At 58.6% G+C, this 24,433-nt stretch overlaps 2 protein-coding genes and 2 non-coding genes across 9 annotated transcripts; 2 read left to right on the top strand and 2 right to left on the bottom strand.

Annotated features, from left to right (window-relative positions):
- Nucleotides 1–1,950: 1,950 nt before the first annotated feature.
- On the top strand, nucleotides 1,951–2,023 carry TRNAK-UUU (transfer RNA lysine (anticodon UUU)). Its single transcript has one exon. It is a non-coding gene; the product is annotated as a tRNA-Lys (tRNA).
- Nucleotides 2,024–4,053: 2,030 nt separating this feature from the next.
- TRNAH-GUG (transfer RNA histidin (anticodon GUG)) lies at nucleotides 4,054–4,125 on the bottom strand. The gene has a single exon. It is a non-coding gene; the product is annotated as a tRNA-His (tRNA).
- A 1,959-nt stretch (nucleotides 4,126–6,084) lies between these two features.
- Nucleotides 6,085–13,575, bottom strand: LOC114011303 (C-factor-like). 6 transcript variants are annotated; one of them, XM_055818633.1, is made up of 8 exons: nucleotides 13,403–13,574; nucleotides 12,840–12,918; nucleotides 8,392–8,547; nucleotides 7,731–7,782; nucleotides 7,299–7,486; nucleotides 6,868–7,026; nucleotides 6,518–6,637; nucleotides 6,085–6,279 (listed from the first exon to the last, which is right to left on the bottom strand). In XM_055818633.1, exons 3-8 carry the CDS (start codon nucleotides 8,491–8,493, stop codon nucleotides 6,166–6,168), a joined length of 735 nt encoding a protein of 244 aa, XP_055674608.1. In that variant the 5' UTR covers nucleotides 8,494–8,547; nucleotides 12,840–12,918; nucleotides 13,403–13,574; the 3' UTR covers nucleotides 6,085–6,165. The 6 variants fall into 6 exon arrangements, with proteins under 6 accessions (XP_055674608.1, XP_055674605.1, XP_055674609.1 ...); XM_055818630.1 differs by having other exon boundaries at nucleotides 8,392–8,530; XM_055818634.1 differs by lacking the exon at nucleotides 12,840–12,918.
- A 2,633-nt stretch (nucleotides 13,576–16,208) lies between these two features.
- LOC101910384 (C-factor-like) lies at nucleotides 16,209–21,361 on the top strand. Its single transcript, XM_055818637.1, has 6 exons — nucleotides 16,209–16,385; nucleotides 18,500–18,551; nucleotides 19,313–19,503; nucleotides 19,824–19,982; nucleotides 20,280–20,390; nucleotides 21,081–21,361. The coding sequence occupies exons 1-6, from the start codon at nucleotides 16,239–16,241 to the stop codon at nucleotides 21,192–21,194; spliced, it is 774 nt and encodes a 257-aa protein (XP_055674612.1). The 5' UTR covers nucleotides 16,209–16,238; the 3' UTR covers nucleotides 21,195–21,361.
- Nucleotides 21,362–24,433: the final 3,072 nt, after the last annotated feature.

The raw sequence follows: 24,433 nt of genomic DNA, 5'->3' as shown, positions 1-24,433 counted from the left end.
CACCAACTGGGAGCTGCTGGCAGGTCCCCAGGGATCCTGGGGCACAGTCCAGCCCTAGGGGGAGGAAGAAGAGGGTGACATCTCTGCTTCAGGTGGGCTTTTTCAGGTGTTTTTGCGATGTGCAGCCAGAGTGCCTGCTCTGAAGGCATCTGTGCTGCGTTTCAGAAGGAGGGGGTTACGAATCCATGTGAGGATGCAGAAAATGGCTCCACGTGCCCATGCAACCCTCACCTACTCCTTTGGGAGACTCCATCCCCCTGACACAGCCAGTATCCTAGTGTGCCCAAGCCTTGCTCTGCCCCAGGAAAGCCTTACTAACCCAGCAAAGGAAGGATGAACAAACTGACTGTGGAGATGCCGAGGTCAGATCCAGGGTGCAGGGGCTGCTCATCCCATCTCAGGGGTCAGCAACACCCTTGGGCTGAGCTCTGTGGCACCAGCTGAGCATGCAGGGCTCAGGGGAGGAAGGATCTGGGGATCATGCTCTCCTTGGCAGACAGAAACCTGAGGACACCCAGGAAGCATGAACAGGAGCAATAAGAAATCTCTGCTCACCTCAAGTCCTGCCCCATCCTCCACCTTTGTCAGGCTCTCCGCCCTACAGCCCCTCACTGGGCAGCCCCTTGCTTGGCAGGGTGTCTACTTACCCCAGGGCTTATTATGGCAGAGTTTAACTTTTCTTCTTAGAATTGTTGGTCTTTGCATTCAGACTGGCAGTGATGCCTGCACAGGGTCAGGGCTGTGGGCAGAGGAGATGCTCTCCTTGCTTTGGGCTGCCTGGAGAGCCATGTGCAGGGCTGTGTGCCCAGGGAGGGGCTGTGCAATGAGGGAAATTACTTTTTTATTTATTTTTGAAATGCATTAGCAGAAAGTCAGCAGAATGGCATGGCCGTATGCCTGGCCAAACCTCTGCCCCTGAACCTGATGCTGGCTGGAGAGGCCAGAGGAAAGCATTTGAAAAGCAGAGGTGAATGGTGCTGAGCCATGGTGGTGGCCCAGCTGCTCATGGGCTTGCTCCAGCCTTCCCAGTGTGCTCCCGTGGGGCAATGGGCCGGTGCTGAGCGGAGGATGCTGCCGGGGGGAGTTCATGCTCACCTGGAGCATGGCCTTTTGATCCTCCGGGTGCAAATCCTTCCTATCATCTTCCTTCCCAGCATCTTGCTGGAGCTGGGCCCTGGGGCAGAAAGTGCTGCCTCCCACCTCCTCTCACTCCGTGGGGATGGGAGGCGTTCCTTCCCTCTGGACCGGGAGAGGAGCAAAAGGCTTCAGCAGAGTGGGCTGGCTTCAGAAAAGTCATCCTCTCCTGCTGAAGGGAAGATGTCTTCGGGTCCGTCGGACCCACCCCTAGCCGCCCCTCTCCCCGGCCGGACCCCCCCTCCCCCCGGGCCGCCCCTCTCCCCGGCCGGACCTCTGCCTCCCGCGGGTGGCGGTGCAGGGGCGAGGGGCGGCGCAGGGGCGGAGGGCATTTCACAGCCGCCCCCCCAGTCCCTCGCCCGCCCGCCCGCCGGCGCATCTCCGCGGCACCGGCGCCTTCCCGGGGCGCGTCCCCGCGGCAGGATCGGGCCCCCGGCGGGGCCAGCCCGGGCCGTGCCCCGCAGCCGAGTGCTGAGCCCGGGTGTGCGGGGAGCGGGCGCTGGGCGGTTCACAGCCCGCTGCGGCTGCGGTGCTGCTTTTCTCTTCCTCCTCCGCCTCCTCCTGCTCTTCCTCCTCCGCCTCCCCCTCCCCCTCCTCGCTACTTTGGCTTTTGGCTCCCCCCGGGAGGACAAACCCGGTGCTGGTACGCGCCGGGGCAGGGCGGGGGTCCCGGGGGTCCCTGTCTTGCGAGGCTGCCCCCCGCTGCGGTGGGTCCCTCGGGGCGGGCCGGGTGTGTCCCGCGTTGTCCCCCCGTGCCCCAGCGAGGGGGGGGGTCCGCGGGGTCCGTCCGGAGCGTCCCGCCCCCCCCGGGCGGGAGCCTGGATAGCTCAGCTGGGAGAGCATCAGACTTTTAATCTGAGGGTCCAGGGTTCAAGCCCCTGTTCAGGCGAAGGCGTTATCCTTTAGGAGCCCGTGAGCCAGAGCCTGCTCCCCCCAGATGCCCCAAGCCACTCTCCCCAGGAGCCGGGGTCCTGCTGGCTCCTACTTTTGCTGCGTGCCAGGACCAGAGGCACCACCCTCCCCAGGAGCCGGGGTCCTGCTGGCTCCTACTTTTGCTGCGTGCCAGGACCAGAGGCGATGGGCACACACTGGACCACAGGAGGTTCCCCCTGAACATCAGGAGATACTTTCACTGGGAGGGGAACAGAGCACTGGCACAGTTTGCCCAGGAAGGCTGTGGAGTCTCCACCCTTGGAGATGCTCAAAAGCCACCTGGACACAGCCCTGGGCAACCAGCTCTGGCTGGCCCTGCCTGAGCAGGGGCTGGACCAGATGACCTCCAGAGGTCCTGGCCAACCTCAGCCATCCTGTAATTCTGTTGTCTACCATCCCAAACCCACTCCAACCAAAGCAGAGCCCTGCGTCGTTTTAAGGATGGTTCATGTGAGAACAGAGGCAGCAGCAACCCATGGGGCCACCACACTGCTTCTGTACATGTGCACATACACTTCAGGTTATTTTTGCGAAATAGAAAGTCTTTTAACAGAAAATTGAGTGATTTTGGTTGAAAACTATCCCCTCTGGGATTCTGACGTTTTCCAACCTGAACATCCATCAGCTACTCAAGCACAGTATGTTATTCTTCAGATAAGCTTAATGGCCTTATAGCCCAAACTGACTTTCTGGGGGGAAAAAAGTGATGGAGAAATTATGTATTTCCTTGTGTTTCTGCTTTTCAGCTGTGTAAAAGTGGGACAGGTACTGCTGCTGATAAAGGTCAACTTCTCTAGATGTTTGTCTTCTTTCTGTATTATCTTTAGAGGGGAAAATGGTTTTTGAGCTTGTTCTTAGTAAAGAAAGATGTGTTTTCAGTAAAAGAGTAAATGAAGATCGGAGGGTCATGAAGTTGTGCAAGCAGTGCCCTGTAAACTGCAGATCCTTAAGGTAAATGTGTCACGAGAATTTTGCTCTCCATTTTGTGATACAGAGAAGGTATGTAAGAAAAATAGTTTATCTGGTGCAATGAAAAATCCTCCCTCTCCCCCTGCCAAGCACAAGTCCTGCAGATACCTGAGCCAGCCCGGGTGGCAGTAGCCCCCCGCTACTTTCAGGTGCCCCCCCAGTGGTGGGTCAGCTGAGACTCGCTGCCTGGGTAGAGTCTCCTTCACCAGCTGAGCCCCGAGTGCCACCCGTGTGCTACCTTGGGCAGCTCGTTGTCATTTCTTCTTTGAAAGCTGTTGTCCAGCGTGAGTTCTGCACAGCCGTCAGGAGAGGGCACCCGGACCAAGCGAACGGGTGTCTCCACGGTCTGAAGGGTCCTGAAGAGCCAAGGCAACAGTTTCACAGGCTCCCTCAAGCTGAAGCCCCTCCTGGTGCACCCCAGAGATCTCCACCTGCCTCTGGCTCCCCGACCCACAGTGTGTCAGGGTCACCCCTAAGCTCGGGGCGGGGGGGCTTCGCCTCTATTGTGAAAGCATCCCTGGAGGTGCTGCAGCCACAATCCTGCTCCCCAGGAGCTGGGCGTGCTGGTAGCGTGGCTGATCCTCCTTCTTCAGGTGATGGCTATGGCCAACCCTTCCCAGCCTGGAGGGCAGGGGCAGGGAGCTGAGCCATCTCCTCTCGCTCTGCAGAGCAGCCACAGCATCTCCTGGTCCCCTTTTTTTGCAAACCGTAGAGGAAGCGTGAGGGAAAGGTGGAAAGGTGGGTGGTTTATTCTCAGTTCTCAAGCTTTGCCTGGAAAATGGAGAAGCTGAAGTGCTTTCCCCCAAGTGTCACTGATGCCCCACAGGACAGACCCTGTGCAATGACTACAGGTGGGGAAATCATTGTAGGCATGAGTCTGGCCATGCTTAGGAGCAGAGAGCCCACCCGAGCTTGTGGCCCCCTCTGAGGGCACGGGGTCTTTGCAAACCACCCTCCTCCTCCTCCTCGCAGCTCAGCCCAGCCCGGCCTTGTGCACCGGGTGGCTGCCAAAAGTATTGCTGTGACTCGGATTCGAACCGAGGTTGCTGCGGCCACAACGCAGAGTACTGACCACTATACGATCACAGCAGGAGCCCTGCCACACGCTGGGACCACAAGGAGGAGAGCACCTGCACTGGCCCCTTCCCTGGCACCGGGCACCCAGCCTGGCCCAGAGGAAAATAAACCCCCCCACACACACTAATTTATTAAGGCAGCTACAAACAGACTTGGATGCTGCTGCTCAGAACCTCAGTCACCTCGAACGAGGCTGTAAATGGTGCAAAATGCTGATAATGCCAGGCTGGTACCCAGGGATCGAGGCTACTGCAAAGGACAGCGCTGTCAAGGGGATATCGTGCCATGGGGCATCATACTATAATGCAGCAAATTTAGAGTTATAATAGTTTCAGCTAAGTCTAAGTTATATGAGGTGAGTAATTAATTTCTTAGTGTCATAAGTGTGTGATGCAACAGAATTGCTGCAATTTGGTTTAAAAAACAACAAATGGTAGCAGGATCTCCATGGGGAGCTGAGTGATGTGGGAAGGAGCTGGACAGGGAGGTCCCGGTAACACAGGGTGCCCTCAGGGCACCCTTATCCTTCTCTGTGCCTGCTTCACCCAAGTGTAAGCATGGAGCTTGAGACAGCAGCACCCAGGACTGAGCATTTCAGGTGGGTTGTGCTGATGCTTTACCCCAGGGCAAAGTCCCGTTGCCCACCCCCACAGCCATTTTTTGGCTGGGAAGTGTCCCCCCTCCTGCCCACCCATGCCCCAGGTCATGCTGGCACGGCGGTGCCTCTTCTAGGCTGCCCAGAACATGGTGACGAGGTGCATGGCTGCAGACTTCCAAGACAAGGGCATCTTGTGCGCGGCCATCCATCCCGGCTGGGTGAAGACCGACACGGGGACGGAGAAGGTACTGGGCTGTGCAGGGGAGGGTCAGCAGGACTCCTGCTGTGCCCCCAGCTCTCAGGGAGGGCAGGGGCACTCAGGGCAGGGGATGTTGTGTCATGCTGTGATGCCAGGACCATCTCCTGGGGCAGAGCAGGCAGGGAGCGGGCAGCACGTGCCAAGTGCCAAGCACACGGGATAGCCAGCCCCGTTGGCACCCTCAGCACGGACAGCAGGGGGGTGGCAGGGGGGGGAAATGCCCCCACGAGCACCGTGGGTGCTGCTCCCCGGGCCATGCACCCTCCTGCCTGCCCAGGGCCGGCTGCTTTCCGTGCTGCTCGCAGCCTGCAGCAGTGACACTGGCCCTGTCCTCCCCTGCAGGCGCCCCTGATGGTGGAGCGCAGCATGCGGGGCATCCTGGCCGTGCTGGCCAGCCTCTCGCAGGACACCTCCGGAGCCTTCCTCGACTGGGCAGGGAGCAGCCTGCCCTGGTGACGGGCGCGCAGGCGGCACCTCTTGCCTGCGCCTCAGCCCCCCACTCGCCCCTTGGCACGGGCCTCTGCTCGCCCCCAGCCGCCCCGGGCTGCCAGGGAGCGGGAAGGGCATGGGAAGCAGCTTCGCTCCCCTTGGCCGGCCCACGCGCGGCCCTGCAGCCCCCTGTACCCCCCACCTCTGTAAACACCGGGAGCTGATACCTCTGCTCTGTCTCTGCGCCCCCAGCCCCAAACGCCTGGGCTGAGCCCAGCGCATGGTCCCTGCACGCTGCCCGAGCACGTCTGTCCGTCTGTCCCACCGCGGCCGAGCATCCCCCAGCTGAGGGGAGAGGGCAGCTGGTCCCTGTGCCCCCAGCCCCTCGGGCACCCCGGGCTGAACACCCGGGTGTGCCCCGCAGCTGGGCAGGGGGAGAGCCGGCCCTGCGCATCAGGACATCCCGCCTTTCTCCTCCAGGGAGAGGGGCTCTGTCCTGGCTCCGGTGCCTCCCGGGGGGCACGTCTCTGGGGGTCGGTGACGGTGTCACTGGACACACAGGCTGCGACTCATGGGGACACCAGTGACAGCTGCGGGTCAAGCGGGCAGCTGGGGCACCGACACAGCCCGTGGTGATGAGGGGGTGCTCGGGCAGGGGCCTGGCAGCGCACAGCATAGCCGGGGGTCTCAGGCAGGGCTTTATTGAGGATGCAGGGCAGGCGGGAGCAGCGGCCAGGGCCCCACTGCCAGGAGTCTGGCCGGCACCTCACCAGGGCAGGACCTTCCCTTCCCAGTCCAGGAAGGTGCCGGTGTCCTTCTCGGAGAGGGAGGAGAGCACCTTCAGCATCCCTCGCACGCTGGCATCCACCGTCAAGGGGGCCTGCGGGGCGGAGGGGGAGAGGCAGCCCCTGCCCCAGGGCTGGCCAAGGGCTGCCCTGCAGCAGCCGGGGCCAGGGGCAGGAGCCGCTCAGAGCACCGGGAGAGCCGAGGGGATGGGGGCCACAGGCACCCAGGACCAGGGCAGGGGACGGGGCGGGCAGGGGCTCAGGGCAGCGGCTCCCTCCCACGGGAAAACCGTCCCAGGGGCTCCGATGGACCCGCCGAGGTGAAACTCCTACCACGTTTCCGACGGAGTCCCCCATGTCAGTTTGCACCCAGCCAGGGTGGAGAGCAGCGCAGAGGACACCGTGCGCCCGGTACCCCAGGGACTGGCACTTGGTCAGCATGTTCAGAGCAGCCTGCGGGGAGACAGGGCAGGGTCGTCGGTGGGAAGGGTCGGCTGGCTGCAAGGGGACATGTGCAGACCCTACTGAGGGCCAGGCACAAGAATGTGCCATGAGAGGGACCCAGTGGCTGATGGGACCTCAGCCACGGTGCAGAGAGGTGCAGGAACTGGGAGAGGAAACATTTGAAGGTTTGTGGAGTTGTTTGCTAAGAAGGTGAGACCCTTATTCAGTACAGCACATACCTTGCTGCAGCGGTACGAGACAGCTTGTATCTGATCCCATAAATAGACTTCCTTAATGGAGCCCCCATAGCTGGATATGTTGATGACGGCTGCCTTGCTGCAGCTTAGCCCTGAGCCCGGGCTCCCTTGGGCAGCCTTCTTCAGCAAGGGCAGGAACGCCTGCGAGGAGAGAGGAGAGAGGGGCACACGTGGAGGGGCACAGGGGAGGACCAGCTCCTTCCACAGTGGGCAACATTGGCACCAGCACCGGAGCATCCTCCCTCCTCTTCCCCCTGCCCCAGCCTGCCAGGCTCCAGCTCCTGAGCTCCAGCCCACTGCTCCACGAGCCTCTCACTGACCGAGAGCCCATCAGGCACCAGAGCGGAGGCAGGACCCCCTCCCACCCACCCTTCGTGCCCCCTGGGACAGCCCAGCTCAGGTGAGGGTCTCACCTGGCCCAGCAGCAGGGGCCCAACCGTGTTGGTGGTGTAAATCTGGGTCATGTTCTCTGGCGTCTCGTCATCAAGTGTGTTATTTATCACCATCCCAGCGTTGTTGATGAGGAGGTTCAGCCCCGAGCCCCCCACGTGCTCCCCAACTCTGGCTGCAGCTGCCTTGATGCTGGTGGGGTCGGTGACCTCTGCAGAGCCGATGCCGGGGAGGTCAGCACCCACGTCCCCGTGGTGGTCTGGGATCCCCTGTGTGTCCCCCAGGACAGCAGCACCAGGTGTCCCCAAAGGCAGCGACCTATCAGTGTGGCTCCCTTATGGCACTGGGCTCCCAGGGTGTGCACAGCACCAGGGCACTTGCCGGCACTGCACGGGACTGTGGTGCCAGGTGGAGAGGGGAACCGGGGCGAGGGACCCCCACCTCAGGGCACCTACCGAGCGGGATGATGACCAGGTTGGCGTGATTGGAGGCCACATTCTGTAAGTCCTGAGAGAGAGGGCACCGTGTGGGTACGGAGAGGCAGGAGGGGCTGCGCCGAGGCTCAGCCTTTCCCAGACAAAGCCTGTGTCACGCCAGCTCTGTGCCTGCACCCAGCACCCTGCTCCGGCTGTCCTGCTCCCGACGGATGGGGCTCCATGCCTCCCACACTTGCTACATGCCACTGTCCCCTCTGCACATCCCATGCACAGCTGGTCCCACCACTGTCCCAACCCGGCCGCCCTGTGCTGCAGGTGCCCAGCTGCAGCCCAAGCCCTTTGCAGACCCCCTCCTGGCTCTACCCTGCCGCCCTGGCACCCAGCGCCCCCCCCAGCACAGCCCACTGCCGCCCAGCCCAGCCTCACCTGCGCTCGCTGCCCCCTGGGGTCTCGGCAAGTCGCAAAGACCCACTTGGGTGGGTTTCGCATCCCCAGGAAATGCCGGACGAGCCCCAGGCCAATCCCCCGGTTGGCCCCCGTCACCAGAACGGAGTGGATGCAAAGCTCTCCCATATTGCTTCTCCTCCCTCTACTTCAGCTTGTGTTGTTTGCTCAGCTCCTTAATGCTTCTTTATAGCGTGCTCCACAGCCACCCCACCCACACAGGGCTTGCACAAACCTTTGGCTCCAGGTACAACCCCTCCAGCTCTTCAAACTCTCTATGACAGGGATCCTGGATGGGATCCAGCCTCATTACCAAAGGGCAAAAATCACTTGGCATTATCAGGCGAACTCAAATGACCTTGGGAAACCTGGCCCTGTAATCGAGGAGAGGCTGTTGTGGGTGGGAAAGGAGGGAGCAGTATGTGAGGGGGGCGTGGGATGCTCCATGGCTCATAGCTTCATGAGCGTCCTGTGGGCTAGACGGACTTTCCACATCATACCAGGCTGTGCCTCAGAGAACACGAGCAGATGTTCTCTGCCTTACCTGGCCTCTTCCAAGCCAATGCCCATTCAATGGATGTCCCATGAATGACCCATGGAGCGGTGCCCACCCAGCATTGTCTACTGGCAGAAGTGGACCCTGCACTAGTTGCACATCACCACACTGCTGCTCAAGCGCTCCATCCCCTGGGGTGCAGCCCTAAGTTGAGCAGTCCCTCTGCCTGGAGCCCCAGAGGACTCAGGTGGCCAGGATGTTCCCCTGCAAAGAGAAATGCCTTGCTCAAAGCCCCATTCTCCACCTCACCCATACACGTGGGGCACTGACAGTTCTGTGCTATCACCAGTAAAGCCCAGTGATGTGCAATACCTCAAGTGATGTGTTACAGATTTGCAGGGCTGGGGCTGGTGTGTGTGCATATTATCTGTTCCTGTTCCCCTGCAAGTGAAGACACGCACCCAGAAACCTCTTGCCAACCCCTTGCTTTCATGTGTTGAGTCCCAGAGCCATTGCACGAGCTTCTGGGCAGCAATGGAGACACTGACACTGCTGATGGGTCACTTTCTCCCCCAGAATGTCTTGGCAGTAGCGTTAAACAGAGCCGCTGCCTCCCAGCTGCAGTGCCAGGGGAGCCCTCGTGCTCCAGCTGCAGCTGCTTTCCTCCTCCCCACTCCTGCTCATTTTCTGGGGCTCAGCTGGCAGACACTGTGAGGCAGGCATGTCCTCCCTACAGACCTGGGTCCATCCTGCCCAGCGCATCCTCCCCAAACCCAATAGGGGGGATACAGCTTGGGGCGGCGGTAAGGATGCCCATTTTATGGTCCAGCTATGCCATCCCCTCATTCCTACACTTGCTTCTGACTTGGTCCTGCTCTGAGACTGCAGCATTCTCATATTGCCACTGCATTCACCTTCCCCCCACAAAAAAACCCCTACTTTGAAGTATGGATGTGCCGAAGTTCGGTCCCAGGGAGCCCTCTGCACCTCAGGCCAGTTGCATGGTCACCACAGTGCCACCAAACCAGGCAGTTCTGCCCTGCCTCAGTCACCTCCCCATCTAATGTTTGGGTAGCTGTCTCAAGGGCTCAGTCACACAGAATCACAGCATGGTCGGGGCTGGAAGGGACCCCTGGAGCCCCCCCAGCCCAGCCCCTGCTGAAGCAGCTCTCCCAGAGTGGGCTGCACAGAGCTGCATCCAGGCAGGTTTGAATGCCTCCAGAGAAGCAGACCCCACAGCCTCTCTGGGCAGCCTGTGCCAGGGCTCCGTCACCCTCAAGGTAAAGTTCTTCTTCCTCATATTCAGAAGGAACTTCTTGTGTTGCCGTTTGTGCCCGCTGCCCCTTGTCCTGTCGCTGGGTGCCACTGAAAAGAGCCTGGCCCCGTCCTCCTGACACTGGCCCTTGAGATATTTGCAGGCATTGATGAGGTCCCCTCTCAGCCTTCTCTTCCCCAGGCTGAACAGCCCCAGCTCTCTCAGCCTTTCCTCATCAGGGAGATTCTCCTGTCCCCTCATCATCTTTGTAGCCTCCCCTGCCCCCCTCCAGCAGTTCCCCATCTCTCCTGAACTGAGGAGCCCAGCACTGGACCCAGCACTCCAGACGCAGCCTCCCCAGGGCAGAGCAGGGCGGGAGGATCCCCTCCCTCGGCCTGCTGGCCACTCTCCTCCTCATGCACCCCAGGATCCCGTTGGCCCCTTGGCCACGAGGTCACCCTGCTGGCCCACGGGCAACTTGCTGTCCCCCAGCACACTCCCGGGTCCTTCTCCGCAGAGCTGCCTCCCAGCAGGTCAGCCCCAGCTGGTACTGGTGCGTGGGGCTGACCCAGGCTCTGAATGCCTCTAGGTACAACGGAGGGGAGGATGCTGCCACCAGCCCCACCCAAGGTAGGGATGGAGCCCCGTTACGGTGGCAGCACCTCCTGTGCTTCTTCCATCTGATGCAGCATGGCCCAGCTGCATGAGGGATCGCGCCTCCCACCCCCACCTGCCCTCACCAGGCTCTCCGCCAGGCCACAACTCAGGTGGCCACAGCACCCATTGATCCAGCACCAGACAGGTGAGTAGTTTTTATCAAATTAGCACAGACCACATCTAGATCTGGACATCATGCCTTCGAGAAATATTCACATCAACAGCAATCAGTTCTTTCCCAGATATGCTAAAAACGAACTGAACGCATATAAAGCATGTTCCTTTTCCAAAAGGCATATTTACAAGCAGCAGTGATTTAAGGACATATTTTGCAAGTAGAGACATGCCACAAACCACAGGGGAAGGCTTCTCTGATTTGTTTTTGCTAGGTCTTAACACAGAAGTTTGCAATTTCTGTGGTGATGGTGCTGAAATATTATCACCACATATCTGTTAGAGAGAACTGAATTTTGTTCATCCCATCACAACACTTTGGTGTGAGATACTAAATCTTTTGATACACCTGTTCCACCAGCTGGATCTGGCTGCACGTCTCCCTCCAGTGTAATTCCCCCTGTGCCCCAGCACGTGCAATACCCCGCACTGCATGTACCCCCTGCACACGGAGAGCCGCAGCCCTCCTCTGCTGCCATAGCAAGCAAACTCTGTCTGCAGATGTTCAATTGCCTTCACATCTGTCGTGGTTTAACCCCGGCCAGCAACCAAGCACCACACAGCCAGTTGCTCACTTCCCCTCACTCAGAGGGATGGAGAGGAGAGTCGGAAAGGAATGTAAAAGTCAAGGGTTGAGATAAGAACAATTTAATAATTTTAAAAGAATAAAGTTGTAAGAACAATAATACTAACAATAATAATAATAATAATAGCAAAATGGAAAGGTGGGGAAAAAGGGTAAAGCAAAAGCCGCGCATAGCAAGAAAAGCAAAGCAAGGAATCCATTCCCCACTCCCCACAGGTAGGCAGGTGCTCGGCCATGCCCAGGGAATCAGGGCTCCATCACGCGTGACAGTTACTCGGGAAGACAAACACCATAATGCCAGGTGTCCCCCCCTTCCTTCTTCCCCCAGTTTATACACTCAGCATGACGCCATATGGTATGGAATACCTCTTTGGCTAGCTTGGGTCACCTGTCGTGGCTGTGTTCCCTCCCAATTTCCCATCCCCCCCCAGCCCTCTGGCTGGCAGGGCCCAAGGAACGGAAAAGTCCTTGATTTAGTATAAACATCACCCAGCAACAACTAAAAGCATCAGTGTCCTATCAACATTGTTCTCACATCAGAGCCAAAACACAGCACTGTACTAGTGCTAAGAAGAAAATTAACTCTAGCCCAGCTGAAACCAGGATAACATCCTTGGAGCAAAATTTACCGATCTGTTTTACTCAGTGTAGACCCAGAGATAAAGCCCAGAGCACGTGACAGAAATGCACACAAACGCACCATGTTTCTGCTTCAGTGAATGAAAAATAGTCATTGTCAACAGGTGATAGCCAACGCTTCCTCCTCTGGATCCTGGCGTAAATGTTCCCTGCCAACATATTTGTTTAGTTCCCCTGCCGTTATTAAGACTTTGCCTACAGGTACAATACCAGCACGTTAAGCACATTTCGTTCACTTGGGTAACCTCGCAGCAACCAAGACTTTTTTTTACCCTTCTACTGCTTGTAGCTTTTCTTGCATGGCAAGGCGCCTTTCTGTGATCCCCCTGGTACCTTCTGCACCAGCACCTCACGAACTGCTCTTGCTTGATGGCCACCCAGTGCTGTGCTGTCCAGCTTCCAGGTGAAATACTCCTCTGCAGGAACACGACAGCCATCGGGTCCTTCCCTCCTGCACAGCTGCAGCTGGCGTTTGGGAGCTGATCACAGACCTGCCCTCCTGCCCCTTCCTCAGCCTGCCAAGTCCCTGAGCTCTACACATTTAATTTTTTCCCAGTTTTCCCTCCTGAGGCCAATCAGACCTCCTGCTTTGCTGATTCTCCATGTTGGGCTGAGACACTTCTTTTGCCTGGTGAGTTCCTACCCCTTAGCAGCAGTGCAGAGCTCTGGGTCTTCCAGCTCCTGCCTCCGACTGATGTCCCCCTGCGGACCCTGATGGTTGTCCCCACTTCAGCACACCTCCTAGATTGCAGTGCTGGCTTTCAGGCTCTGATAGGTCATTTCAATAGCCTTTTCTACATTTTTACTTTTTAATGACCACAGCTATACTTGCTCATATATGCCATTTGAGTGAGAGTTCTGCTCCTCCAAACAGACCTCCATGGTTTTCTTCTTCTAGGCAGAGGATGAGGCCATCACCCACGGTCTGTTAGAAACCTCCACAGTGCCTCAGAACCTGACAGCATCAGAAACAAAAGAATAACTTTTTACATCTCCTATTTTTGCTGTGTCATCGCATTTTTGCAGCTTTCCACTGTTTTGGAGTTGGAACCTGGTAAGACGGACTTTGCCCTGGGATCTCATGCTGCGCCGCTGGCACGAAGCGCTGCTTCCCGAGGGTCCAAGCCCAGCTGCCAGCCTTGCCCTGCTTACAGCCAGCCGTGCTGCTGCCATCGCCGGCCGCTGGAAGGGACCTCGGGCCAGCTCCCAGCAGGGGCTCAGATGCTGCTTCTGCTCTGAAACGTTATTGCATGGCCCAAAACTTGGGCTGCGCACTAAGGTCCTTCTGCACGCTCCCCTCCTGCAACCCCTCAGGCAGCTGCTTTTCCCAGTTGGGGGCTTTCCATCTCATCCCACCGGGAAGGCTGAGCACCAGTTTGCCAGTTTTCCCAGTTCCTCCACTACCAAGTGGCTGAAAGCTGAGGCATGCTCACGCTTACCTGGGCATCTCCATGAAGGGCCATGACAGTGCTGCTTACAGCAGTAAGCAGGAATGGGCTCCTCTTTCCAACCCCGGGGAGCAGGGGGCAACACGATTACCTTTAGTACATTTAATGCAAGTAAGAACAAACTCGCTACTATTTAACAAGCCTATTTGCTCCACAGTGCATTCAGGGCTGTTCCAGCCACGTTATCACATGTTAATCATTTGCTGAAGAATCAATAGAGAGTGAGGAATGAATCAAGGAGCAGGGTAAGACCTACCCAGCCCTGAAATTGTTTGGAGCTGAGCAGGTCGTACACCCAACTGACTTGGGTTTTTTTCCAGCTGAAGAGGATTAGTGACATCTCATTGCAAAGGGATCTCACAGGTGAGAGCCTGCAAAGGGCAGGGGTCCAAGTAAGGTTTCTCACGGCCCCTTTCCATAGCTTTGCCATTTTCCCAGCAGACCAGCGCAGGTTACAGCTGCATCCTTGTATCAGAGCCGGCCTGGAGCCCAGGAGCACAGACCGCTGGCAGCAGGGAAAGCAGATGCAAAGCCTGCAGGACCCTGGCAGGGCAAATGGTGAGAAGAATCCAAGGCAGAGGCAGGTTTCCAAACAGCCTCTGCCCAGTGCAGAGAACAGCTACAGGAACCACTGGGTCTCTTAAGATCCAGATGAACCTGTGGGGAACTGTACGCCACTTGTGGCTACCTCAGGCAGGGAGTAAAGACGTTCCTCCTTTTCCAAGCTTCTGGTGGGTTCTCAGCAGTGAGACTTGTTCATCCATAGGGAACATTCCTGCACCACATCCTGTTTCTGTGGGATGCGTCAGGGCAGGACGTTACTTGTAAGGCTCAGGTGGCTGTACCAGGGGCTGCTGCATGGAGAGGGCTCTCGCAGCTGGGGTCTGTGGGGACATGGGGACAGCAAAGCTGTGTCTGCAGGATGCCAAGGTTATGGATGCCAAGAATGCCCCAAGGTTAGGTGGGGCTGAGGGCAGCGTTTATACACTCAAGCGCTCCAAAATTCAGTAATAACAGAATTGGGCTTTACCAGGCAGCAGGAAGTTACTGAGGCCTGCTGTAAAGAAACGAAAGCACTTGGGTCAGCCTTTGTTTTTTGGTTTTGTTGCATTTCTCTTTATTACCTTCTAGAAGCCTCACAACAGTTAACTAACAAGATTTTTAAAAAATAAATATATTCCCCTATTTGTGACATGAACTGAGGCATAAAGGTGGGTGAAGCAATGTCCATGTTGGGGAGCATCCCGTTCAAGCCTGTCTTTTTTCACAGCTCATGTTTGTATTCAGAACAGGCTCCTGCTGCCCTCAGCTGTGGCTGCACATGAACCGTCTCCACACAGCAGATCACAGGGGATGTCTGTATCCAAGGCTGTTTGAAACAAGTACCTGGGAAGAGTTTGTTAACGTAATTTGCCTGCATTGTGCAGGCTCTCTGTGGAATAGGTGGCCAAAAGCCCACTCCTCGGTGCAGTTCATGGTGGTGTTTACTTGTGCCCCGCTGTCCTGGTTTGCTACCTGTCTGCCAGTCTTTGCATCAGATGGAGCAGCACTTCCAGTGACAAGCCACCTAATTAATGGCCTCAGCACAGAATGAGGCAGGAAAAGGAGAATGGGATCTTCAATCCAAATACATGCTGTAAGGACAGTTTCTGTTTCTTAGTATAATCCAAGATTTATATCTAGTAAATTCCAATTTCTGTATCATTGCTCAAAGCAAGAAGGTTCTCAAAGCGTTTTATATCCCAAAGCAAACTGGGCAGCAGAAGCTCTGGAGCTGCAGTGGAGCAGGATAAAGTTCACACAAATCACCTGATGCTACCACCAGACTATTTAGTTTCCAATTTTTTTATTGGTATTAGAGTTGGTTTGTCTAGCATTTGGCAGACAAGGATGAAAATAAGCAACAGAGCTAAGGGTGCTCCTATAAATCAGAGCTGCTCAGTCATTACTTCACTGTTGAGCTCCTGGCTGTGTACTATCAGTAACGGGATTTTAATGTTGTTTGTGCATCTGGTTTTCCATATAACAGCTGAAAACAAACATCAACACCCACCCTGGGCTGGTGGCAGAGCTGGTACACAGGCCTCCAGCTGACGCTGATGGCTTCTTTCCTGTTTTCCCTTTCCCTTCTCACCCTATTGCCCCATCCTCAGATGCCACCAAGACTTTTCTTTGCTTTCCTCCTTTCCATGGCGAATCCAAGCAAAATGTCCCCCCGATGCCACAGCCCCCCTCCCCCCCCGGCAGCCCACTTGCTCAATCGATTGTGTCTGGCCATCATGGAGCGAGTGGGATCAGGTGCCTTCACAAGTCTGTACCTGCCTGATAAAACAGGGGGTGCGGCTACCTTCCTCCCCCACCTGGGGGAAATCGAAGGTGCTGGGGCCCCCACCCCAGCCATGCTGTAAGCCTGCACCCCAGCCTTGGGAAGGGATGGGGGTCCCTTCTAGCCCCCCTAGAGCATCGCTGCAGGACCACTGCTCCTCGCCGAGGGGGGCCGCAGAACTGGGGCGCAGCTGGTGCTGAATGTTCGGGGGGAAGGGGAAACGGGAGGCTGCGGGGTTGGGGCTGGGGGCAGCTGGGGCTTGGGGGGCAGAGCTTGGCGGAGCGGGGCGGCCAGGGGGCGGGGCGGCCAGGGGACGGGGCGGGGAGGGGGGCGGGACGGGGCCGGGCGGCTGGGCGGGGGCGGGGCCGGGCGGGGGCGGTGCGGGGCCCGGGGGGCGGTGCGGGGCCCGGGGGGCGGTGCGGGGGCGGGGGGCGGTGCGGGGGGCGGGACTGTGCCGGGGGCGGCGCGGGGACCGGGGCCGGGCGGCTGGGCAGGGGGGCGATGGCGGCGGTGCGGGCGCGCACGGTGCTGCTGACCGGCGCCAACCGCGGCATCGGGCTGGAGCTGGTGAAGCAGCTGCTGAGGGCGCCGCGCCCGCCCGCCTGGATCTTCGCGACCTGCCGGGACCCCGAGGGGCCGCGGGCCCAGGTCAGTGCGGGGGGCAGGGCTGTCGGCACCGCCCCGGGCACGGGCAGCGCCCTTAGTGACACGCTCGGTTGGCTTCGCCGGCGTGACGGGGGCGGCGCGGGGCTGAGGGTCCGGTGCCTGCGCCGTGCCCTGCCCGCTGTGAGCCCGCCCAGGGGCCGCCGCGCTGCGGGCGAGGGACGAGCCGGGCCACCCGCCCGCGCTGCGGAGCCTCCTGAGGCCACGCTGGCTGCGCCCCAGCTCGCCCGGCCGTGCTAGCGCCCGGCCCGTGTGCCGCCGGCACCGCGCTGGGCCGGGGCAGCGGCGGGGATGCTCCTCTGCCCATTCTGCGCCGTGTTACCGCTCTCTGGGGGTTCGTTAACTGGTGGCCCGTGGGGCCGGGGAATCCCCGCTCCCCCGCTTTCCACTTCCCTAAGATGGGAGAGACTCTCCTGTGTCCCGTTGGGCTCAGGTGGGAGAGGCTCACCCGCCTTGCTTCAGCAGGAGTCCCAGCGGCTTTCCGCAGGGCCAGCTGCAGGTTTTCTCTGCTTGCCCGTGACCCGCTGCCACACCGGCAGGGAGATCTGCTCTCTGGTGGATCCTGGCTCCAGCGGATCGGTTTGCCTCACCTCGCAGCTCGGCTGTACGCAGGGGTCGGTGTGGTGCGCGGCAGGGATCGTGCCTTCGGAAGTCCTTGAGATGCTCTTCGTGTGCTCGCTGCCACCTTTATCCTGGCTCAGGAGCAGGGACAGTGCAGTGAGAATCCGCCCTGCTGCCAGCCCAGGGGTGTGCACATCCTGCTGTTGCTGGTGCCCGAGTTGGTTGGGTCCAGGCTAGCTGAGGTCTTACTTTTGCCCCATTCTCACAACCCCACCCCTCCACCCCCCAATAACTTGCTGGATTTGGGCACTGATGAGGTCAGAGGACTTCTTGCAGGGCTGGACTGGAGCCGGTTTCTCCCCAAGGTGGTCCATGTGCATCGCTGTCCAACAGGGGATGCTTCTCTAAGCCCTGTCCAACTGTGGTAGGGTGAGGACAGTGTCTTCAGGGTGCTGCTGCTGAAGTCCATGACCACAGGAGACCGAGGACAGAGTGATCCTCCATCAGGCTGGTGCCACATCGCTCCTCCTGCCCCTTTGTGCCCAGATCAGGTGTTGGGGTGGGTGAGGTCAGATTTATGCTTGGATGGTGTGAGGCTGTTGAGGCCAGCAGCTGGGCAGAACAGGAGGAGAACCATCTGTTGGCCATCACAAACCATTTAGATGGGGTTTCTGTCTTTTCCTGTGCTCAGGAGTAATATGGAAACACAGGGTCTGGTGGGGAAGCCCAGAGAATGGAGGTGGATCACAGCCAGTGCCAGCAGCTCTCCTGCTCCGTGTTGATAGGATGGGTCCCCTCACAAGAAGCCACCAATTTGTGTAGCATCTCTGCAGCATTCTCTGTGGGATTGTTCATAAGAGGCTTCTAGTTCTATTAGTGCTCATTTTAGATGCATTGAATGTGGTATTTTGGTTTCTGTTGCCTAAAACCTGCTATAGTTGAAGAAGGCTCAGCAAAGAGCTGCTAGGAACTGCGAAGTTGAAAGTTTGCATTCTGGAAAGGGCTTCTGAATCCTCCATTTTGGTGAAAATAATCAATAAATATGTGCCGAGAGGCTTATTTCACTTGAGGGTGTGAGATGCAGTGTCCAGAGCAGAGTGGATCCTGGGAATGAGCTATTTGGATCCAGATGTAACTTCGCCAAAGGTCAAGTCTGATGCTGGCACTCAGCCATTCCTCCTCCATCTCACTTCCAGCAGCCTCTGGGAGACACTTCTGGCCATAGCCCTGGCCAGTTTGCATTGTTTCCCGGGTGAGCTGGTCCTTAATAGTTTGCTCTCATCCTTTGCTGTGGCTCTGGCTTGGTGGTACACACAGGCCCTTTGGGAGAATGGCCATAGTATCCTGCAGCTGTGGCTGCGCTGTGCTCAAAGCCTGGAAGAAGCCTGAGAACCTAGGCAGATCACCAGTCCAGCCATTCACAAAAGCTGAGTAACATCTGGAAGAAGTTTCCTTAGGGGTGGGCCATCACTGGTGCCCCAGGATGGTGCTTGGCATCACCTCTGCCTTGTGCTGGCTGTTTCCATGTCTCTTTGCAGGAGCTGAGAGACCTGGCATCCAAACACCCAAACCTGGTTCTTGTGAAGCTGGGTAGGTTCGCCCTGCCTCTGAGCTGGTAAACTCAGCTGTGCTTGCACCATTTCTCCCTCGCTCCCTGCCTTCAGGCTCTACATGGGGGATTCTGTAGAGCTGCTTCAAGTCCTGCTGCCAGAAGCCCAGCTGCTCCAGACCTGTCTCAGCCCCGGTACCCCATTCCCTGGAGCTTCCTTACCCCACAGCCACAGGACCAGGAGGTTCTTCAGACCCACTCTGGGCAGCTTCCAGCTTCCCCAGCCGAGTGGCCGCGTCCTTGCTCTACCATGCAGCTGAGCTGCCTTGATCCCAAGTCCCAGGCAGGACCAGGAGGGCTCCGGCAGGAAGGCGGCTCCTGTGCGATCGGCCCTTGGAGCTGTAGGACCTGTCAGAGCCACTCCACAGCGGGTCCCAGCACAGCCCCTGTGGGGACTGTCCCCCTCAGAGACCACCCCGGGTTCTGCAGCGTGGGAGCCACAGCGGTGCCTTGCCACCGCGGGGCTGCCCCCAGAGGGGCTCTGCCCGGTGGGCTACCCCCAGGGCACCCAGGGTCGGGGTCCTGCTGCTGGCGGGGCGCCCTGCGCTGGGGCAGGGGCGCAGCTCGGGGGCTCGTGGTGCCGGGGCGCGGGGTGCTGGTCGCACAGCGCCACCTGGTGCCCGCAGGCGGAAGGCCACGCGGGTCGGGATGCGTGAGCTTGTTCCTCAGCATCCGACCCTCCCTCTTCTCCCCAGCCCCCCCGCGCGGACCCCCGGCTCTCAGACCTTCTCTTCCCCTGCAGACGTGGCGAACCCCTCGGCTGTCACTGCCGCTGCCAAGGTGGTGGAGGGGAAGCTGAACGGCGCGGGCTTGAACCTGCTGATAAACAACGCCGGCATCTACACCCCGACCGCATCACTGGAGATGGTGGACGCTGAAGACATGATAAGAACGTACAAGACCAATGCGGTGGGACCCATGATAATGGCCCAGGTATGGATGGAGCTCGCCATGGAGGGGGAATTTTGCTCCAGCTTGAGGGTAGCCTGGGCTGCCTGTGGTCACGATGGAGGGCTTTGCCAGGTTTCCCAGGGCTGCAGGAGGGAGGGGACCGTGCAGGGCTGAGCTCCCAGCCCAAGCCCTCTGTAGCCCCCATGTTGTGCTGGGCTAACTGGGAGCAGGTGAGCCACTACAGCAAAACACCTGGGCTCTCCTGGCCTCCTGCTGTTCTTCCCCATCCTCCCTGCCCTTGCAGTTGCCATAAGTGTGGCTGGCTCGAGGCACAGGCATCCCATAAGGTTGCTTCTCCCCAGGTGTTCCTGCCCCTGTTGAAGAAGGCTGCCCGGGACAGTACAGAAAAGGGACTGAGCTGCAGCAAGGCAGCCATCATCAACATCTCTACCATCTTGGGGTCCATTGAGAAAACTCCCGAGTCCTTCTTCCACCCTGTCATCTCCTACCGCTGCAGCAAGGTATGGGAGACTGGAGACCTGCTTGTGCTCATGAGCTCGGTGGGAGTCAGCGCTGCCCCTTGCCTGGCATGATCTCAGGGAAGCATCTGAGATCACGAGATGGAGGGCCTGATCTGTGCTCCCCAGGCTCCCTGGGCATCTCCGTGCCCAGCTGCTGCCCACCTAAGGGAGACACACACTGTCTCTCGAAGACCTGGCATTGCTTGTTCTCCCTCACTATGAGGCAGCGATGAGAGGGAGCCTGGTGCGCGGAGCTTTTTATCACCCATGGCTGATGCTTCTTCCTTCCTCACCCAGGCTGCTCTCAACATGCTCACCAAGTGCCAGGCTCTGACCTATGGGGAAGCCGGGATCCTCTGCGTGGCACTTCACCCTGGCTGGGTGAAAACTGACATGGGCACCCAGGAGGTGGGTTCCAGCTGAGTGGGTTGAGGGGAGAACCCATGGGGGGAACCCAAGCCTACAGACTTCCCCAGGAGTTGCCTTGAGTGACTGACATGGCTCTTGGGACGAGGGATCCATGTGAGAATGAGCTGCCTCTTGGGCTGCAAGTTGCCTGCCTCTGTGCTGGGCCGCTGCAGAATGTGTGGGTGCTGCCTGGGAAATAGCATCAGCACATATCCAGGGTGAGCAGAGGCTGGTTTGGGAGGGAAGGTGCTTTGGGCAGCCTGGAGATGCGCAGACAATCTGAATCTGACAGAACAGGGTGGAAAGGAGCAGCGTGATTGCATCCTGTGCCCCCTTCCTTGAAGAACAGCAGGTCCATGAGGTCTCCCCTCATCCTGCAGGATCCCTGTTTTGGGGTGGGGGTGGTCCCTGAAACACTGGAGTTTTGCGAAGACTGCACGTAGTGTCCCACTTGCAGCATGGATCTCTTATGTGTCCTACTGGGTTAAACCTGCAGCTGGCTTCCCAGCTGGAGCCACCTCTGCCCAAGCCATCAGTGAGCACAACAGGCTTGTCCCACCTCCCACGGCCCCCTGCTCAGTCTGGGTGGAAGGAGCCCGCTGCCGATGTGCACACACTAAGCGGGTGCTGGCGGATGACTGGGAGTGATGCCGGTGTCTCGGCCCTGCTCCTCACTTGTGCCCATTGCAGGCTGACCTGACAGTGGACACAAGTGTGCGGGGGCTGCTCTCTGTGCTGCCGATCCTCTCTGAGAAACACAGCGGCACTCTGCTCAACTGGGAAGGTAAAGCTATTCCTTGGTGACCACTGTCTGTCCCTGCGAGGGACCCTGCAGTGCCAGGGGACTCTGTGTGCCCTGGAGCACCGGGATGCTCAGCCCTGCAAGGGACCTACTTGGGACTCCACCGAGCGTGCAGGGCAGCCTGTAATCCCTGCCTTCATGTTGCTAATAAAGTCAATTAGTACCTGTGCCTTCTCCCTGCTGAGACTTTCTCTGCCTTGGCCTGGAGCTGGTGCCTTCAAAAACTAACCCAGTGTTATAGCAGTCTGCCTGCCTTGCCTTTGGCTGCTCTGAGCCAAGGGGAGGTCCCAGGGAAGGTGGCCAGCCCAAAGCCCTGCTGTCCCTCCTGACTGCTGAATGTGCCTGGGTCTGCCTGGTCTCTGCGATGCTTCCACCCCAAGCACAGTATGTCTTTGCTACAGATTTCTTGTGGGGAGTTTGTGCTGGACATAGTCTTTGGGAGCAGTATTAGGGCTGGAACGGGAAGGCCAAGCACCACAGTCAAGTTTGTCAGTTCCAGGCAGCCAGCTCTTCCCATGGTGGAGCCCCAGCTGGGCACGGCACCCCTGGGTGGGGGAAATCTGGTCCCATGGGGGAGCACAGCATGGGAACAGCACTTCTGTGGGATGGAGGAGCTGGGAACCTTAGTAAGATGGGCTGGGCAGCCCTGGACTGTGGGAATTTTGCCCGGGAGGTGGTAACATCCCTGAAGGAAAGGACTTTGGGGTGGTGCTGGCTTTTCTCAGGGGGTTCTACCCATTCTGGAAAGAGCTTCTCTTTGGGGAGCATGGGGAAAAGGAGCTGGGGCTCCTGCAAATCCAAGCCTAGGCTCAGGTGGGCAGAGCAACCTGGCTTGGAGAGGCAAACCCACTGCTCCTTCCCTCAGGCCACCACTTCCTCCTCCTCCTCTGGAGGATCGGCTGCACCTCCTCTGTCCCTCTGGGTCTGGCTTTCTCTGGGGTTGTGCCTCTCCCTGTAGCGGGGGCTTGCCTGGCAGCACCAGCTTTGCTGGGAATTTCGAGGCCATGCACGGCTCTGTGAAGGAGCCCCCCTGTTTCTCAACCAGGAGCACAAATGCTGAAGCCCTCATCCCCTGCTCCAGGCAGACAGAGCATCAGGGCAGACTCCTGGGCTGGGACCACGTCTCTGCCCCACTGAGGTGAGCTGTGCTCCAGGAAGCCCTGACACCCACAGCCCAGTGAGTCACAGGCACCAGAGAGTTTTTCTGCCTTGCTGGCTCCAGTTCCTCCCAAGGCAGTGGCATTTTGGTAGCAGCGACTTTTAAGAGGCTGGGTGGGCAAGGGGACAGCAGGGGGTGTCTGCAGCCTGGGCTTGGGGACAGGGTGCCTGTGGCTGGAGGTAGCAGGGCTGCCAGAGCTGGGACCCCTGTGCCCTTGTACCCCCTCTTGGGGGTCCCAAGCAGCCCAAGTGCCCAGTGAGGGGTAGGAGGAGAGGCAAGATGCCCCTGTGAAATTCAGGGGTGCTGGGAGCATCCCCAGATGGAGAGAGTGTCCCTTACTTTGCAGGGACTTTCCATAATGGAGGGACACGTCCTTTCTGAAGCAATTGCAGGAGCTGGGACACCTGGGTGCCCACTTCTCTCCAGGAGCTGGGGCTCCGCTGCCCCGTCCCTGGCATGGGGCTAATGCCAACCCATGTCTGGCTGTGCCAAAGGAGGCCAAGACCCTGGGCTGCTTAGAGCTCACTGTCTTCCCCATGTGCAGGCTGACCGTGCTTTTCCAAGCCTGTGCTGTTCTTCCCAAGGCCCTTGGGGGCCGGTGCTGCCAGCACAGCTGTGGGGAACCATACCCATGCAAGGGACCTGATGCTGCTCGGGTGCTCCCTGGCGGGGAGGTGCTGGCCTTGGCTTTCCCCTCCTGGGCTCAGCTCAGCAAACAGAGCCATGCTAGAGATGGGGAGCAATGCTGCTGCCCTGGCCAAGAGCTGCTTCATCCTTGGGGAAGCTGTGAACCATCTGGGCTCCAGCCACCTGATTTCCCATGCAAACGCTCACTCATCTTTGCTCTTTTCTTTCCCAGCTCATACCTGTGGCCAGAGGAGTCAGGGCACCTCCCCGAGCATTTGTCAGCACTGTGATGGCAGCAGGAGGAGAGAAATCCCTCGTGAGGAATGGCTATGGGACAGGAGCATGGGTGAAGGGCCTGATCCTTCAGCTGTATGGCTGTGCTCAGCCTAGCAGTGCTCCACAGACATGGCCAAGCCTCTACTGAGCGCCCTTCCTGCCCCTTGGCAGAGGCTCTTCTGCCCTGGTTGCTCCACACAAGCCAGCTGGACCCAGCCAGTCACCGTGGGTGGCTGTGCCCATCTCCATGTTCCTCCCTTCTGCCCCATGCCATGTCCTGGATCCTTGTGGCTGAGTTTGGCAGGGATCCCATCACTGCCCGCAGGCAGCTTATAGCCCCCACTGTGATCATTGCCAGCCCCACAAGAATCTGTCTCCTCTGGGAACACAGGGAGAGATGGGACTACTGAAAGCTGGGAGAAGCTTCATCAGCTTGGCTGATGGTCTGCAGTGCTGGTGACACAGGATGGCTGCCCACCCACTATGGCAGTGGGGTTCTGGCTGAGCTCAAGAGGCTGATAAATCTGTGAGTATATCTCTCTGCCCCCAGGGACCTGGGACATCACAGCGTGGGCAGGTCACCGGGGGCGTGAGTAGCCCTGTGTGCCAGAAGTGGGAGAAGGAATAGGAAGCTCTGCAGGTGAAGTCCACTCTGGCGTTACTGGAAGCTCATCTGCTGGGGCTGAGAATAAACCTTGAGGGGCTGCTGGATGTTGAAGCACCATGAGCATCAGCCTGTAGGCAGCCGGGGCAGTGGTCTTTCCTTTGGGTGCTGGGACCACAGGCTAATTGCCGTGCAGAGCCAAGTGACGGCAGGTCAGTCCAATCCTATTTTTCAAACGAACAGGAGGCTGGGGCAGGATGACCCAGCTTGGAGCCCTGCAACAGGGAATCACCCTTGGTGAGTGCTTTGCCATCATGAGGGAGGCTAGCTGCTCCTCAGAAGCCCATCCTCCTCCAAGACAAGGCTTATCCCAGGGAGCACGTGCTGGAGCTGAGCTGCCAGGGACTGTGCCAGCTGTGGTAACTTGGAGGCCAGGAATGCCCGAGCACCTTAAGGTGCTCCAGGACATGTGTTCCTCAAAAAGCCTCAGTGAGAGGACAGATGGGCAGGTCTCCCTCCTCAAACACTTGCCAAGTGGTGCTGGCTTTTCCTTTGCACAAGTTCTGGGTGTTTGT

This window comes from Falco peregrinus, chromosome 14 (genome assembly GCF_023634155.1).
Source record: "Falco peregrinus isolate bFalPer1 chromosome 14, bFalPer1.pri, whole genome shotgun sequence".
In the NCBI taxonomy this organism is placed as follows: Eukaryota; Metazoa; Chordata; class Aves; order Falconiformes; family Falconidae; genus Falco; species Falco peregrinus.
Note: the sequence above shows the minus strand (reverse complement) of the source record. Positions and strands in the feature narration are given on the sequence as shown.